This window comes from Pinus tabuliformis, chromosome 8 (assembly GCF_031772625.1).
Source record: "Pinus tabuliformis cultivar Carrire ecotype Pingquan chromosome 8, CPIR1, whole genome shotgun sequence".
In the NCBI taxonomy this organism is placed as follows: Eukaryota; Viridiplantae; Streptophyta; class Pinopsida; order Pinales; family Pinaceae; genus Pinus; species Pinus tabuliformis.
In genome coordinates this window covers 1,579,301,489-1,579,316,744 of record NC_142294.1, presented here as the reverse complement: position 1 = coordinate 1,579,316,744, position 15,256 = coordinate 1,579,301,489, and the positions used below count along the sequence as shown (strand labels likewise).

General features: G+C 37.0%; 1 protein-coding gene across 1 annotated transcript in view; it reads right to left on the bottom strand.

Annotated features, from left to right (window-relative positions):
• Positions 1–11,423, bottom strand: part of LOC149242068 (uncharacterized) — a 62,466-nt gene extending 51,043 nt beyond the window's left edge. Inside the window, exon 1 of the mRNA XM_089374161.1 lies at positions 10,795–11,423. Coding sequence (XP_089230287.1) covers positions 10,795–11,283 — 489 coding nt within the window. The 5' untranslated portion in view covers positions 11,284–11,423. The remainder of the gene's footprint in view (positions 1–10,794) is intronic.
• Positions 11,424–15,256: the final 3,833 nt, after the last annotated feature.

Genomic DNA, 15,256 nt, shown 5'->3' with positions numbered 1-15,256 from the left:
AATGTTCCACTACATGCCTTGGCATATATCCTTACGCCAAAATAATACTCTCCATTTTGGTTGGGCAAACCTACACCTAGGGGTGAGGATAGAGCCAAAACCCATACAGATCTAGAGGTACAAAATGGGTATATGGCAGCATTACACAAGTTGGTCCCTGACAGGGAGGAGTGTGCTAGATTGGGTCTTGAATTAGGAAAATACTTCATTAGCACTGGAGTGTTCGGTTCTTTACAAGCAATGGAAGATAGGGACAGATTTGATGTTATCACATGGTGGGGCGCGTATGGCGGATAGGGACTTTTGCCAAAATTGGCAAAAAAAGTCCTTTCACAAGTTGTAAATACTTCTTCTGCAGAGAGGTGTTGGAGCACCTATAGCTTTATTCATAATGTGAGAAGAAACATACTCAATGAAAACAGGGCAGAAGGTTTGGTTTATGTGCACAATCTTTGCATTTGTTGCCGCCACCTCCATCTACATCTACATCCTCACTTGGAGGTCATGTGCCTTCTGGTTATAGTCGTCCAACTATGCGAGAGGAGACTCCCAGTAGACCACCACGAACTTCTCGAAAATTAGACATTTCTCGTGGTGGCAAGAGGCCCAAGCATTAGCAATAGATAATGGATTTACTTGTCTTTTCTAGTTGCTAGTAGTTTTTATAACTTTTGACTCTTTCATATTTATTATGATATATTTTGTAAACAATATATGACAATTTAAGTTTGAAATTGGCAATTATAACTCATTGGTTATGAATTATTAATCTCATGCTTCGTAAAAGTTGAAAGTTGAAACAATTCATTTCATGTTAGATATCCTTTGTTATCGTTTGGTTACTTGGTAATGGTATTGGTAATGGTTACAAGGCTACAAGTTACAGCCTTAGTGATCAATGATGATAAATTTTATATATTGAATTTTGAAAGCTTGAAAATTTAAGATTGATGAATCATGAGACTCGATATGTTGTATGTTACTAACTTGTGCATGTGGTTGATAAAGATTATAACTTCTAATTGATTGATGTTATATGGTTTAATCCATGCTACATGCTTTTGTTGAAAAATATGCATCAAAATATACAAAAATATATATTGTATAAAAATTCGCCCCTGATTCACTCCCGAACCAGGACCTTTTGAAAATGTCACTCCCCGCTCCCGGTCCCTGCTTCTGCTCCCACTCCCAATTAACCTTGCTCTAACATGCATGTGCCATCCACAAATTTCTTCCAGTTGTAACAGCTATCACGAAATTAGAACAGCACTTACTTTATTATATTAGTTGTCATTCTGAACTCAGCAAATTGGCTTCAATTCTATTTTTGACTTGCTTTCCTATTTGTGAGTCAGATTTAAGGAAAAGAGCACTAGATTGGTGGACTCCCAGTCTTTAGAGAGATAGGGCGTTGATCGCAAGGAGAGGATAAAGGTGAGGTGCATGTGTAGCCTACTCCAATCTAGAGGCAGTTCTCTAGGTGGCCAACACATGGCATATATGCAGGCAGGCTGGGCACTCTAACCTAGGTGCCCAGAATCAGGTTATTTTATCGTGCAACCCTAGCCTCCACCTCTATTTAAAAAGGCAAGGTCTCTATTCTTATTCATTCAGTTCAGTAGAGAGCAAAACTGATTAGAGATAGGATTTGAAGTTTCAAATATTCCCTGTTTTCAGAGAAATAAAACAGTGATGTGATTAGAGTTTTGGCCCTGTTGCACTTGGTGTGGCAATTTTCAATATGATGTGTTTCAGTTCCTCGTAAAGATCAGATTGCAGTTTAGATAGTACTTTCAATTTCTTTTATTGTAAGTAGGTAGTTTAGGTCAGATTGCTAGGACAGCTACCATCTGCTGAGAATTTCAACATACTATCAGAGTGGTGTATCTGAAATCTTCCAGACTCCAGTATGTTGATTATATGTCTAGGGTAGAACAGTATCAGAGGATTTTAGGGTGTGAAGCCCAAGTAGCTTCAGAAATTGAAGCAAATATGTGACAGTGATTGGCACATGTGGATTTGAGAAGGGTTGAAAGGGTGTTGGTGCCTAAGATCTTCCAATGATTGGAATACCAAGTTTGATAAGAGATAGGTGATCTGCACTTATAAGCCACGGATATGATTTTTGTGTTCAGTAATTTGTTTGCTAAGGTTGTTGCAGAGCTGCAGAAATAGCAATCCCAGTATGCATGAGTGTGATCATCTAAAGGGTTCTTCCACCTTTGTACTGTGGAGGCACAGATCGCAAAACCTCCTAGAAGCAACAAACTTATCGTACCTTTTGGAGATGAAGGTCAGACTGCCTGCCTACAAATCTAAATGGTTTGGCAAAGTATAACAAAAATGCAAAGGGAGCAGCCCACACGGCTTAGAACAGTCAATGATTTGTTGTACTGTTAAGGCACTCCTAGCGTGAAGTTCAAACCCCTTGGATAGTCTAGCTGAACCAAAAAAACTAAAAAAAGAGAATGCAAAGGGAGTATTGTTGGATTCTGTGGAGGATCCCCTAATTCTTTGTATCATCAAGAATAAGACTGTCAAGGGATGTGAGATGCCTTGGGCACTATGTATGATGTTGATGAGAATTATAGCTCAGACAGGAACTTCTGAACATGTTCAATGTGCACATGTGAGAAGCAGTTCAAGATATTTTCGAAAAAAAAAATTAAAAATATATATATATCCAAAAAGTAGTTCTATTTTGTAATTCACTTTAGTAAAAAGGTGAAAGCTGCATATTTAGCAGTCGTCTGAAATTGTACCTAGAGCAGGAGAAATCTTAAAAATATATTCACCGCAAAAAGTATAAAGATGAGGAAAGGTATAAAGATGAGGCAAGGTAGAAAAGCTTTCTTACACCCTTGAGCAGTTAAGAAAGAGAGAGAGAGAGAGAGAGCAGGCAGCCAAGGAAGAGTCATTCCCAGGCAGTATGCAGCAACATTGTACAGCAGTCATGCAACCCGTACAGCAATGCTGTACAGCATTGAATTATTGTTCTTGATATCTTTCAGCAGCTGGGCCTTTCAAAGAGCTTGTAGAAGCTCAAATTCAATGCATTTTTTGGTATCCATGCATGCTATTTTTTTGAATAGTGTGCAGAGGCTTCCTTGTAAGTATTTTTTAAAGAAATGAAGTTTGAACAGCTGATTTGAATAAGTAATTACCTACATATGTGAGAATTTATGTTTTATGCTTCCGCTATCTAATTTGTAGATATTGTGTGATCGATGCCATGGTGTGAAATTTAATTCCAGCGTTAATTACATTCAATGATCTATTTGTTTGATTGGGATCATAAAGACATTAGTCACCTGGGGCTTGAAATTCTAACATGGCATTAGAGTTTGATCTCTGATTGAGATTCTTAGGGATTTTCTTCAATAAATTTATTGCAGCCTGCAGGGAAGGAGCAGCAATAAGAGAATTTCAAAATAAAAATAAATATTGTGAGTTTGGGCAACAAATCTCAAAGATGGCAATAGCATACCTGCAGTTTAAGAAGAGATTGGATGGTGCTTCAAACTTCATAGCATGGAAAGTGAGACTTACACTCCAACTAAAAAAGCATGACCTCTGGGATATTGTCAAGTATGTTGTGACTCTGCCTACAAATGCCCAGGACTTAGTACCTCACAACAAAAAGGAAATGAAGGCCAAGCAGATGATATTGGATGCCATAAAGGACCATCTGGTCACTCATGCATCCAAGATGAATACAGCAAAGGAGATGTTTGATGCCCTAGTTAGTTTTTTCCAGAGTCAGAACATAAACAGATATGAACAAATTTAGATCCATAGAGATGACCAAATCAAACAGAGTTGCCAGTTACCTTATGAAGACCACACAGATTCATGATCAACTTGAAACAGTTAGGGATAGAGTTGCAGATGCAGAGCTAGTGAACATGACATTGAATGGTTTCCCAGCTTCATGGAAACCGTTTTTCAAAGGTATTTGCAGTCGGGAAAACCTTCCTACTTTGAGAGGTTTTGGGATGATTGTATACAAGAGGAGACTTGGATGGAGTCAAAGGCTAACAAGAAGGGTGGTGATGAGAAACTAGCCTTATTTCGTCAGGCAAATAAGGGTAAAGGCAAAGGAACCAACAAAGGCAAGCGTAAGAGAGTGGAGGCAACCTCACAGACAAGAAAGAAGGACTTAAATAAAATCAAGATTCCAAAACCATCAAAGAATATTTTATCACATGAAAAAACCTTCTAAAAAAAGACTCATCATGGTAAATAGAAAATGTTCACAAACAATGCCCCTCATTACCCTTGCTTTGAGAGCAAAGCAATTTTTAAGGGAAGGGCAATTTTATAAACATAAAAAAAACAATAATAATATAATAATAAATAATAAATTAATGAAAAGTCAAAAGGAACATACCGCTTCACTCATGACTAGACAATGAGATAAGTAAACCATCACGAGGGTCATTATAACTTATAAGAGTATTCTCTTATCAATCATTTTTTAACCAAAAAGGCTATAAATCTAAAAAGTACCCGATAAAAGCTTTATTAAATTATTTTTCTGTAAAGTATATAAAAATAATAATAATAAGGATATTTTATTATATTATGAGAAGTGACTTAAAAAAGACAAAAAGGGAGTTCTAAAGTTTCAATTAAAAAGCTATAAAACCGAGTTATAATCTAAGTTATAAAAGGGATTTTGAATGAAAGATGAATTCCATTACAAGTCAATGTTTTGGACTAAATGTCCTTTTTGTGAAATAAAACTTGAGTATCGATCGATTCTTAAAAATTGCAAATGTTGTTGACTTCACTCAGAAGGAAATATGGGAGAAATCATTGTCTAGTGGACAACATAAGAGCGGGGATGATGAGAATCTTGCTCTTGCCAATCGGGCAATGAGGAACAAAGGTTCGAGCAGCGGAAGTGAGGAGTCAACCTCACAACCAAATAAGTAGGACTTGACTAAGGTCAAGTGTTTTGTGTGTCATAAGACGTGACACTATCCTTCACAATATCCAGAGAGGAAGAAGGGTGGAAAGACCATGCAATCAACTATAGCTGCGTCAACAAAAGCTCCAGAAGAGTTTGCCAAAAAGCTTGAAACTGAGTTCACACTTGTTTCCTAACTTTCCTCAAGCACCTTATCAATGAATGCATGGTTGCTAGTTAATGGAGCCACACAGCATATGACAGGGGCAATGAGCTTTTTGACAGCCCGACCTAGTGGGACTCAAAACAGAATGTACAATTTGGTGTTGATACCAAACATGCAGTGAAGGGGGTTGGAACAATGATATTCCAGCTTGGGTCAAGAGGCAAGTTGGAAGTGAAGGACGTGTTATGGGCGCCAAAACTTAGGTGGAGTTTGCTCTCAGTCTCTATAATAGAGAAGGAGTTTGGTGTGGCATTCCAAGATGGACATGCACTGATCAAACCCATGGGATCTAATTCATACAATGGCCACATCATTAGAGTTAGTGAGAGCAACTTGTATAGGCTAAAGGGTCATCCTGTTCAAGCAATGGAGAAAAAAAAGCAGTAACAGAGAACAAGAAGCAAGTAACTCTGAAGGTTGAGCAACACTGAGGGAATTGACCTTCATGTTCAGGTGGGGAGGAGCAGTTAGCAAATTCCTCCAAGCCTGACAAGAAGGTCCCTTGGTATGAGATAACCTTACAAGATGTTCAAGAGCAAAAGTATTCTAGGAATCAATCCAAGGGAAACAGAAATTCGAGGATGTTTCTGAACCAGGTGGCAAGAAAGGCTTCCAATTCAACGAGAGTAGCCATGGCAACAAATGCAACTCCAAGATCCACGCCAGTTCCAGGGCACAAAAATACCTCTCTAGCTGAAAGGGAGTGTTAATGTTCATAGCTTGAGCATTACTTCTCCACAGGCATAAGTGTCCAGGCATGCAAGAAGTCGCCCACAAATCTCCTTAGGACACTTGCTCAAGTGTGAACAAGTTGCTAATGTAACTTTGCCTAAGTTTTAAACTTCAAAAAAGAACATAATTATTGTGTTGGATTAGGAAAATTAAAGTAAATTACTTTAGTGATAATGTTTAATCTCAATTGTTAATCTCAAGTGAGGTGATATCTAATCTTGATCATCAATCACTTTGGAGATTAGGTTAGGGATTTAGCTCAAAGTAAAGTTATAAACGCAAGGCTAGAGAGGAGAACGCACACCATACAACAACACTAGCCTTTGAGAGAGGTATTTTCTTAAGTCAATAGTGTGATACTCTAGTGTGTCGGGTGGAAGGAAGTTCTAGGTGGGCTAAAGTACTAGAGATCCAGATTAGCCAAAGAGATAGAAGACTAATCTAGGGCCTAATCTGCTAGATCATATCCAAGGCATACTGTATATGTAAATTTCTCAATTGGGCCATTATACTAGGATGAGAGCCCAAGTAAGTTCAGATTTAAATGAAGAGTTATTGATTGGGCAAAATCTATGTGTCATTGTGATTGAGACCGATTATGTGGAATTTAGCTTTTTCTAATTAAGTTAAGAAATTAGTCGTTTTTTCATACGATAGATATGCAATCTGCCAGGATAATGAATTGTTGGGTGCTAGGTTCAAGGGAAATTAACATAGCCTTTATTTGTTGTGTTGGAAATTTTGGTTTTTCTTCAGCTTCATTCAGTGGATTAGGTCCTGCTTCTGTAGCCCTCTACCAGCTTAAGGCAAGGTTGTTCTCTACCATTATACCTAGCTACCATAATGGTTGAGGCTTTAGGGTTAAGCCCGGAAAAGGCCAGGCACCAAGATTTCCTTTGTGGAATCAAAATAGTTTGAGGGTTGAGAGCCTCAAATTATGCACTATTCACAACTAATGCACCCCTCCTTGGAAGAGCCTTCTTGATGATAGCCCAAAGATTCAAGGTAATTATGGATCTCTATTTAAAATCTATATGCTTTGGGTGGAGCAATTTACAAGAAAAAGTGTATGTTGCATGGATCGTATGCCCAAGCATTTGAGCTTGGGAAACTTGCAAGAGAGCTAGAATTTGCAATTGGCCTCCCCTAGAGATCCTTCACGTATTTAGGGACCCCCACGACCCTATTTATTCATAAGAAAAATCCCTAGATGGCAATTCTTGAAAAGAGAAAAAGGAAAATCACGGCTTGGGATCCCAATTGCTCAATACATAAGTGAATGGTGTTGTTTAAATCAATTTTATATGCATTTCCATTATTTCTTTGCTTGTATTTCACTACTCTAGCAATATTTCAAATGATGATTGGCAAGCTAATAAGATCTTTTCTTTGGAAGGGAGAGCGAACAGATGGCAGAAGAAAAATGAACCTATTAAAATGGGAAAGAGTACTTCAGCCAATGTCTCTGGGGGGATTTGGGATAAAGTGTTTAAAAATGTAACTAGTATCGGTCTTCATAATTGTATTTGAGTCATGGTGTAATGTATTTGTCAAAAGAAATTTGACTTATTAAAGCATGGGTTTATGTCAAGTGTCCTTGTCAATGTCATCATAAAAGACTCTTCTTGGGCTTTATCAATCAAGAAAAAAAATTTATTTTTATGTAAAATAGGTCATTTAGCCCCCCCCCCCCCCCCACCAAGTCATTCTCAAAGAAGACAAGTCGGCCTCATCAAAGGAATTCGACCTCACACAACCACTATAAAAGGGCACCAACTTGACTCATTTGGAACACATCCACAACATGTTCGACCTGCAGTTGTTGGAAGAAGAAAAAGGGTACGAAATTCAAGGAACATGAAGGAAAAAGGGAGTCTTTTTCAAGCATAAGAAGTCAAATTTTCTCTCTCCTTCTCTCACACGTGCTAAGTTGATGGGTTGTTGGAAGGGCCTAAATTGCGGTACTGTAGCTGGGCCGAAATTCTGAAGTAGTTGGGGATCGAAATTATGAAGTAGCTAGGATTGTTGTTGGACTGAAGCTGTTGGACAAGAGGACACTACTGAAGTTTGTCGAATCATCTTGGAAGGCTGACTTGGTGGAGGAGGAAGGTCTTTTGGTTTGGTCTAAGGTCTTGGCCTATCTCAATTTGATTAGTGGAAGAGTTTGACTGGGTTTTCCCCTAGAGGGGGGTTTTAGCCCTGGCTGAGAGCCTACATCTGGTGTCATTGATATTCATGTTTTGATTTGATGATTGTTTGATGTAAAATAATAATAATAATAATAAAACTAAAAGAATATCACAAGTAATTACAAATATAAGAAAATCTTTCTGCCTTTCTGATTTTTAACAGAAAGGACCCCATAAAATTGAACTTAGCCATGGGCAACAGGATCATTTTGAATTAGGCATTGGGGAAAAACAGATGGCGGAAGGAGATTCTGGTGAAGAAATACTTCCAGACTTCTGACAGAAGGTGTCTGGAAATGGCTTTCCGAAGAATTCATGGCTCTCCCATGAGAAATGGGTTAAAAATTCTCTATAGGTGACCAAAGATTCCTTATGAGGGCCTCTAGGAAATGTCTTTGATATTAGGATGAAAGATAAGATTTTGGAACCCCTTTTTGGAAAGCCTCCCGGAATTGGCACACACCCCCCAACTGGCTTGAAGGGAGGGGATGCCAGATTGCTGGTAGATCTAGTTGGAACACAGAAGGCAGTTGGCAACATTGTCACCTCTGTATCCCCATTCAAGAAATCTTGAAGAGGTCTGGAAAGCCCTGCAGATCAGAATGAGAGGAATGGCTCCACTTTCCCGGTCAGATGCTTCTTATCAGAGCAGTCCCAGCAAAGATGAGAGGAGCACTCTCTTCTCTCCAACATAAAAAAATGTGGCAATTATGTGTTTTTCTGCAAATTCTTTGCAGTTAGATCTGTTGCAAGAGAGTAATTAGCTGATGAAATTTACCTTTGTAATACTTGGCTTGTCCCAATTGATTTTCCATAAACTTGGTTAGCCACAGGCTCTGAACTGGCTTTGAACATTGCAGAATATCCCTCCCAAACAGTGCAGGTACCTCCCTGGCTTCCCTATACTCTCTCATTGGTGGTAAGTCTCCAATAGACTAATCCACTCCCTCCCTAAATTTGATAGTTGGTCTGATCTTTTGCTAAATTGGAAGGCACATGTCTCCTCCCTTTATAAAAGAAAAACCCTGCTGGCAATGTTACGACAGACAAGCCCTCACTTTATTATCGGTAAACTTTGGACAGCCGGCAACATAGCTGTTTTACAGAATCAGAAATAGGGGGCAAGGGAAATAGCATTGGCTGTTGTATCTCTGTCAGTGGAAAGCATCAGATCCAATGCAAAACTTAACTTCAATCACCAGTTATACAGGCAGTTGAGCTCAACTGGTTAGGAAGAGACTAGAGTCAAAGCAAGGGAGGGCAGGCTTCCCAACCCACCACAGTTATTGCAGAATCAAACCCTTCAAAACAGTTGGAAACTCAATCTGACAGGATAAAGAAACCGGTCAATTGATCCCGAAGCAGGGTACTCATTTTTTTCAATGGTGCAACAAAAGGAAACCCAGGGCCATCAGGTGCTGGCAGATTTACCCTTGCACCATTAACCTGGGAGCTGGGGCAACATCGAATGATGCTGCTGACCCATTGGCAGTCCGCCAAGATATGTCTCTTTTAAAGAAGCACACGTTGAGTGAAAAATTGGAGTTAGAGACTTTGCTCTGACCGTCAAAATGCTAAAAGGTCAGATTAGCTCCAAAATATTCCCTCGGGGAAAATAATTAACAAAATCCCACAACTTCTGCACATCTTTGAGGTGAGAAGCTTCTTTCGGGTGGCCAAGAAAATTAATGGGAAGGCAGATCAAAGGGCTAATGACGGAATGAAGCTGGAGGTAAGAGGAATTAAAGATAAAGGAAAACGCAGGGCTTGAGGAAGTCTGTGAGGTCATCCCTCCAAGATTGTGACTAAGAAAGCATCCCCAAATTCAGAACACTCTCCTTTTCTTCTTGCCACATTGCCAAATTAGCGAAAGGCAGAAAAACAAGTCGGGATAATTAAGAAGGTTACTCTGAAAGCTGCCACTGAATTCCCTCAAAATAATTCCGCGAGGTCGTGGTATAAATTGAAAGTTGCAGGAGTAAAATCAGCCATGTGAGGACATGTATGTAACATTTAAAAGAAGATTTGAGGCAGGGAAATATGCGGTGGCAGAACATCAGAGGGACATCAGATACCTGATTGAGCAGGTAAATGCACAATGGGCTTCGTATTAGCAGCAAACCAAAGAAACTGTTAGACAAGCCAGCTACAAGATTAAATAAGATAAAAAAAATTGATGTCCAACAAATGCCCACAGAAGTAGCTCCAAGCGACTAACAGAGTACATCCAGTGAAGGTATAAAGTGGGAGGGCAAAAGCAACTCTTAGAGCGTCTCGCTAAAAGTTAAATGGTCTAGCCAAGAGAACTCCTGCAGGCAATGCTGATCTTGGTCCAGAAGGAAACGTGAAACAAGGATTTCCGGTCGGGCGAAGAAGCTAAAGAAACAAACAGCCCATGAGGAAGCAAAGTATGAAAATATTTTGACTAAACAATCAGTAAATGCGCATTTTCTGTTTGTTCTTCATAGGGTGATATGCCGGTCAATACTCTACTAGAAAAACACAGGAAATTAGGAACAGTGATAGGTCTGAATCAGACTTGCTTCATATCGGTTTTAATTGGGTGCTCCACACCTTCGATCTTTTGAAATTTATGTATATCTTTGTTCCGAAGAGGCAGAGGCCATTTAATGGAGTAGTGCACAAGCATACGTTCCAGCTAAAAAGGAAAAAAATAAAATAAACTAAAATAAACTTTTGCTACCCAACCAAAACAAGGCCTTCTGCGTTACCTTGACATCTGGTCGTATGGATTCCAGCCTAGGTTTCCTGCAGGGAACAAAGGCAGAACCCCCTCCAGAAGCCCTGATTTCCCTCATATGCATGAGATAATTGTAGCCATCGTCAGGAAAACCGAGCTCTATGATTTCTTTTCTGATGTGATCAGGCAGAGGGCCTTGCCCTTGCCCATTGTTCGATCCATGGGGGATCGGATGAGTGCTCTTATATTTATCTTTCTTGGGCCTGATGTTGGCTTCCTCGCCTGAATCTTCGTCGGCGTCTGCAAAGATGGAGTCAGTTTCTCCCTCTTCTAAATTGGCGCGAGGGTCATCGTCTGTGAAGCCCGGAACGTAGCTTGTGCCTTCGTCGACCCGCGTGAAAACCCTCTCACCGTCGTTTAAAAACCCGAATGGATCAGAGAAAGTCGACGGTGAATCTCTGTAAACCAAACGGAATGTTGCAGAGTTCTTCTTGTTCACGAAACTTTTCTTCTTTCCCATGTCTGGATTGTTGCCTCTCGCTTACTGCTCTCTCTTTCTCTGCTTCTCTATGCTGCTCATGCTCTCTATATCTCTATAGGGTCTCTGCTCTACGCTGCTCATGAACATAAACCCTCTCTAAGCCCTATATCTATTATATTGTTTTCAAATATTCCTCTGATAGGAAACATGATTCTCTCTCTAAGCCCTATATCTATTATATTGTTTTAAAATATTCCTCTGATAGGAAACATGATTCTCTGCTTTTGTTCACATAGGGTAAATAGTTGCTACAGAAAAATACTGTTTTCATTTTTCATTTTTCCGAAATAACAAAAAAAATCTTTGTGATATTTTTAGTTTTTTCAAAATTTTATTAATTTCATAATTGAGTTGATGAAAATTAATCTTTAACTAAACAATAAAAATTATAATAAAAAAGAAATTCACTACATTGCAATGTTGTCATTGGAGTTTTGCTAATTTGAATAATTTAAGTGGTCAAAAATTGAATTAAAGCTCCATATCATCATAATCACTACAATAGTCGAAGGAAAGCTTCATAAGAGGGTGAAGAATGTTTTTTTTAAATGTATAATGTTTATGTGAAGTATGTTTTTTAAAATGTATAATGTTTATGTGAAATTTCATCTGGTTTATAAATTTATGTGAAATTTATTTTTAATTAAAAAAAATGATTCTTCATTAATTTACTGTATTTTAGGATTTTTTTAATTTAGTGTATTTTAGGATTTTTTCTTTTTAAGTTGTCAATTTATCTAGATAGTTAAGTAGGATGGATTTATGAATAAAATAAAATGGTGAAAGAATTATAAATTTGAATCCATGACTAAAGTTTATTATATTTTGAGAATTTTAGATGTTTAATTATTTTTGGGTTTATTTATTTATTAGTCAAATTGTTAACTTTTTAGTGTTTAATTGTGGTTGAATTTATTTATTTTTCTTTACTCATTAGCTAAGCTATTATTTAAATGTTTAGCTTAGTTTTTCTATTTTCTTCATAGTTAGATTGAGCCTAGGTCGGAGCTAGTTCATATATTAGATGAAAGAATAATATGTCCAACATTAGGATGTTGTCACCAAGAATGTGTGAGACTCAATCAAGTTTGAACACTCCTTAGACAATTTTTATCCCCACAATTAGCTTGAACATGGGATCTGAAGGGGACTAATATTTAGGTTTTCTATGTGTATTGTGTTGTTTTTTTTTGAAATGGATAGGAACAAACGAATGGTTGCAAGGCTCAATATGTGCACGCAATTGATGATGTTATATAAAATATTAAGGACAACACAAGTGTAAAATGAAACAAATGAAAATAGACCAATGAGAATAAATTTGAAAAAAAAAATGAAAAATAAGAGAAAAACATTTAGAAATTAGAAATGAAATGTGAGGCTTATTGGCCTTCTCATTACCATAGCTCTCCCTATTTCTTGTTGTACTTTCACTCTTAAAGAGCTTCCGCTCTTTGTTAGCCAAGATATGAGGATGCAAATGGGAAATGTAAATTGTTGAATGGTCCATGAGCTTACAACTTGCATTGCAAACCAAAGATTGTTAAAATAAAACCAACCTAGTTTTATCTTAACTCTCTATCTACCAAGTGTCCATAGGGGTCAAATCTCTTTTCACTCTAAAAAAGGTTTTCATCTCAAAAGATTTGATGGGTATAGGCTCGTATTATATAATTTTCACATCTCTATATATAAAATTATTCTCATTTTTCATTTTATTAGTGAGGGTAGAGGATTTAGATACACATAAAAAATATAACCTTTTTCTTTTAGATTTAATTGAAAAATGTTATAAAGTTAAATTAAAATAAAACATTTATAAATTATTTTGATTGTGAAATAAGTTACTGTTTTTTGGTATGTGGTATTATTAAGCCATAATATTAGCCCATGGTTATTGGTTACAAAATCATTATTAGTTCCTCCTAAGGGAGGACTCTTTGATTTGTGAGTTGATCATTATTAGTTTAGCATTGACCAGTGCAACTATCTTATTATGTTTAACCTTGAAAAAAAAAAAAAAAAATCAATACTAGTAAAAAGAAATTGTTTTTCAAACATTTGATTGAACCATAACTTGAAGGACTTATTGTAAACTTTGCATAATATAATGCCATATGGATAACTACATCACATATATTTAATGCCATAATTTATGGATATGTTTCCAATATTCATGCCAAATTTTAGAAATTTGTGTAATATTTTTTAATCCAAAAATAAATTCCTTGAAGATAGTCCATTTTCATGTTACAATCAGTTACTTCCCATTGTAATTTAAGCAAGAATCTACCTAAAAAATGGATGGAAATAACATGTACATAAATATAAATTCAACATATTAAGTCGAAATTTGAAAATGTTGACATACATACATACTTGTTTACACTACACCTACACATCTCCCTTGACATACATACATACTTGTTTACATTACACCTACACATCTCCCCTATACTTAGCTCAACACAATCAAACAACTAGTCAAATGTTGGTTTTTCCATCCAATTTTCCATGGTAAAATCTATGTATCAATTACGTGTGTGATTTTATCATTATGTGGTGGACTTTCATTTACAGTTGCATTTCATGGATTGTTAGGGGAAAATATGTGTGGAATTGATGTTAAACTTTGCATTGGATTTAGTATGTGAGTTATTGAAAGCAATCTTATACATCTAATTGTTACACATGTTGTTTTAATTATGTGAGAATCCATTCCCAATTATACCTCTATTGTGTTCACTCAAAAGTTGGCATTATCCATGGGCAATTGTTGAAATCCAATAGCAAGAGAATCCAAACCATCGATTCAATTGATTGAATGAGATTAATTATTGCAATCATGTAGTTGTCGCATCTTTTCAACCAGATTACTATTTCTACTCATTATATTCAAGAAATAATCCATTAATAGGTCGTTCGCATCCAAGATAAGCCTATATACAATAGTTGATGGACAAATTGAGACCATACGCCTCTCCTATGGATTGTACGCACCTTTAGCAATTCATATGCAATCATTTCATGGAATTTTGAGGGCGTGTAGATTGTACACTACTCATGGGTGATTGTTCCTTATGTCTCATAGCCATACCAGGTTGTACAATTTATGTGGGGCATCCATTGTTTGGGAAATGGTATTGTTTCTCTTTCTTAACGATATCTTGATTGTTGGGTGGAGATGGTCGTGGGATGGTGAATGAATTATTAAATGAAATTAATTATTGCAATCATGTAGTTGTTGCATCTTTTCAACCAGATTACTATTTCTACTCATTGTATTCAATAAATAATCCATTAATAGGTCGTTCTCATCTAAGATAAGCCTATATACAACAGTTGATGGACAATTTGAGACCATACACCTCTCGTATGGATTGTATGCACCTTTAGTAATTCATATGCAATCATTTCGTGGAATTTTGAGGTCGTAGAGATTGTACACTACTCATGAGTGATTGTTCCTTATGTCTTGTAGCCATACCGGGTTGTACAATTTGTCTGTGGCATCGATTGTTTGGGAAATGGTCTTGTCTCTCTTTCTTGACGATATCTTGATTGTTGGATGGAGATGGTCATGGGATGGTGAATGAATTATTAAATGTTGTATTATTGATATTTAATCCAATTTGTTTGAAGACTTAAATAAGTTTCAAAATTAACATTTGTATGTGAAAGCTTTGTATCTGTCCTTCCAATTATTAGGGAAAGGCATTAGATTTATAAGTATCTATTAAATTAAAAAGTGTGAGTTGACGTTGAGTGTATACACAAGAAACCTATATGTGAAGGATTAGTTTTGTTTCTTGATTATTAAGCATTTCCAATGAGTGAAATAGATGCATCCCTTATATTTCTTGGAGAAATCAATTTCATCAATTGTGTTATTTATTTTGGTCATAATGAAGACAATTAGTTCCATGAGTCCAAGTCCACAGTAGTATACCAA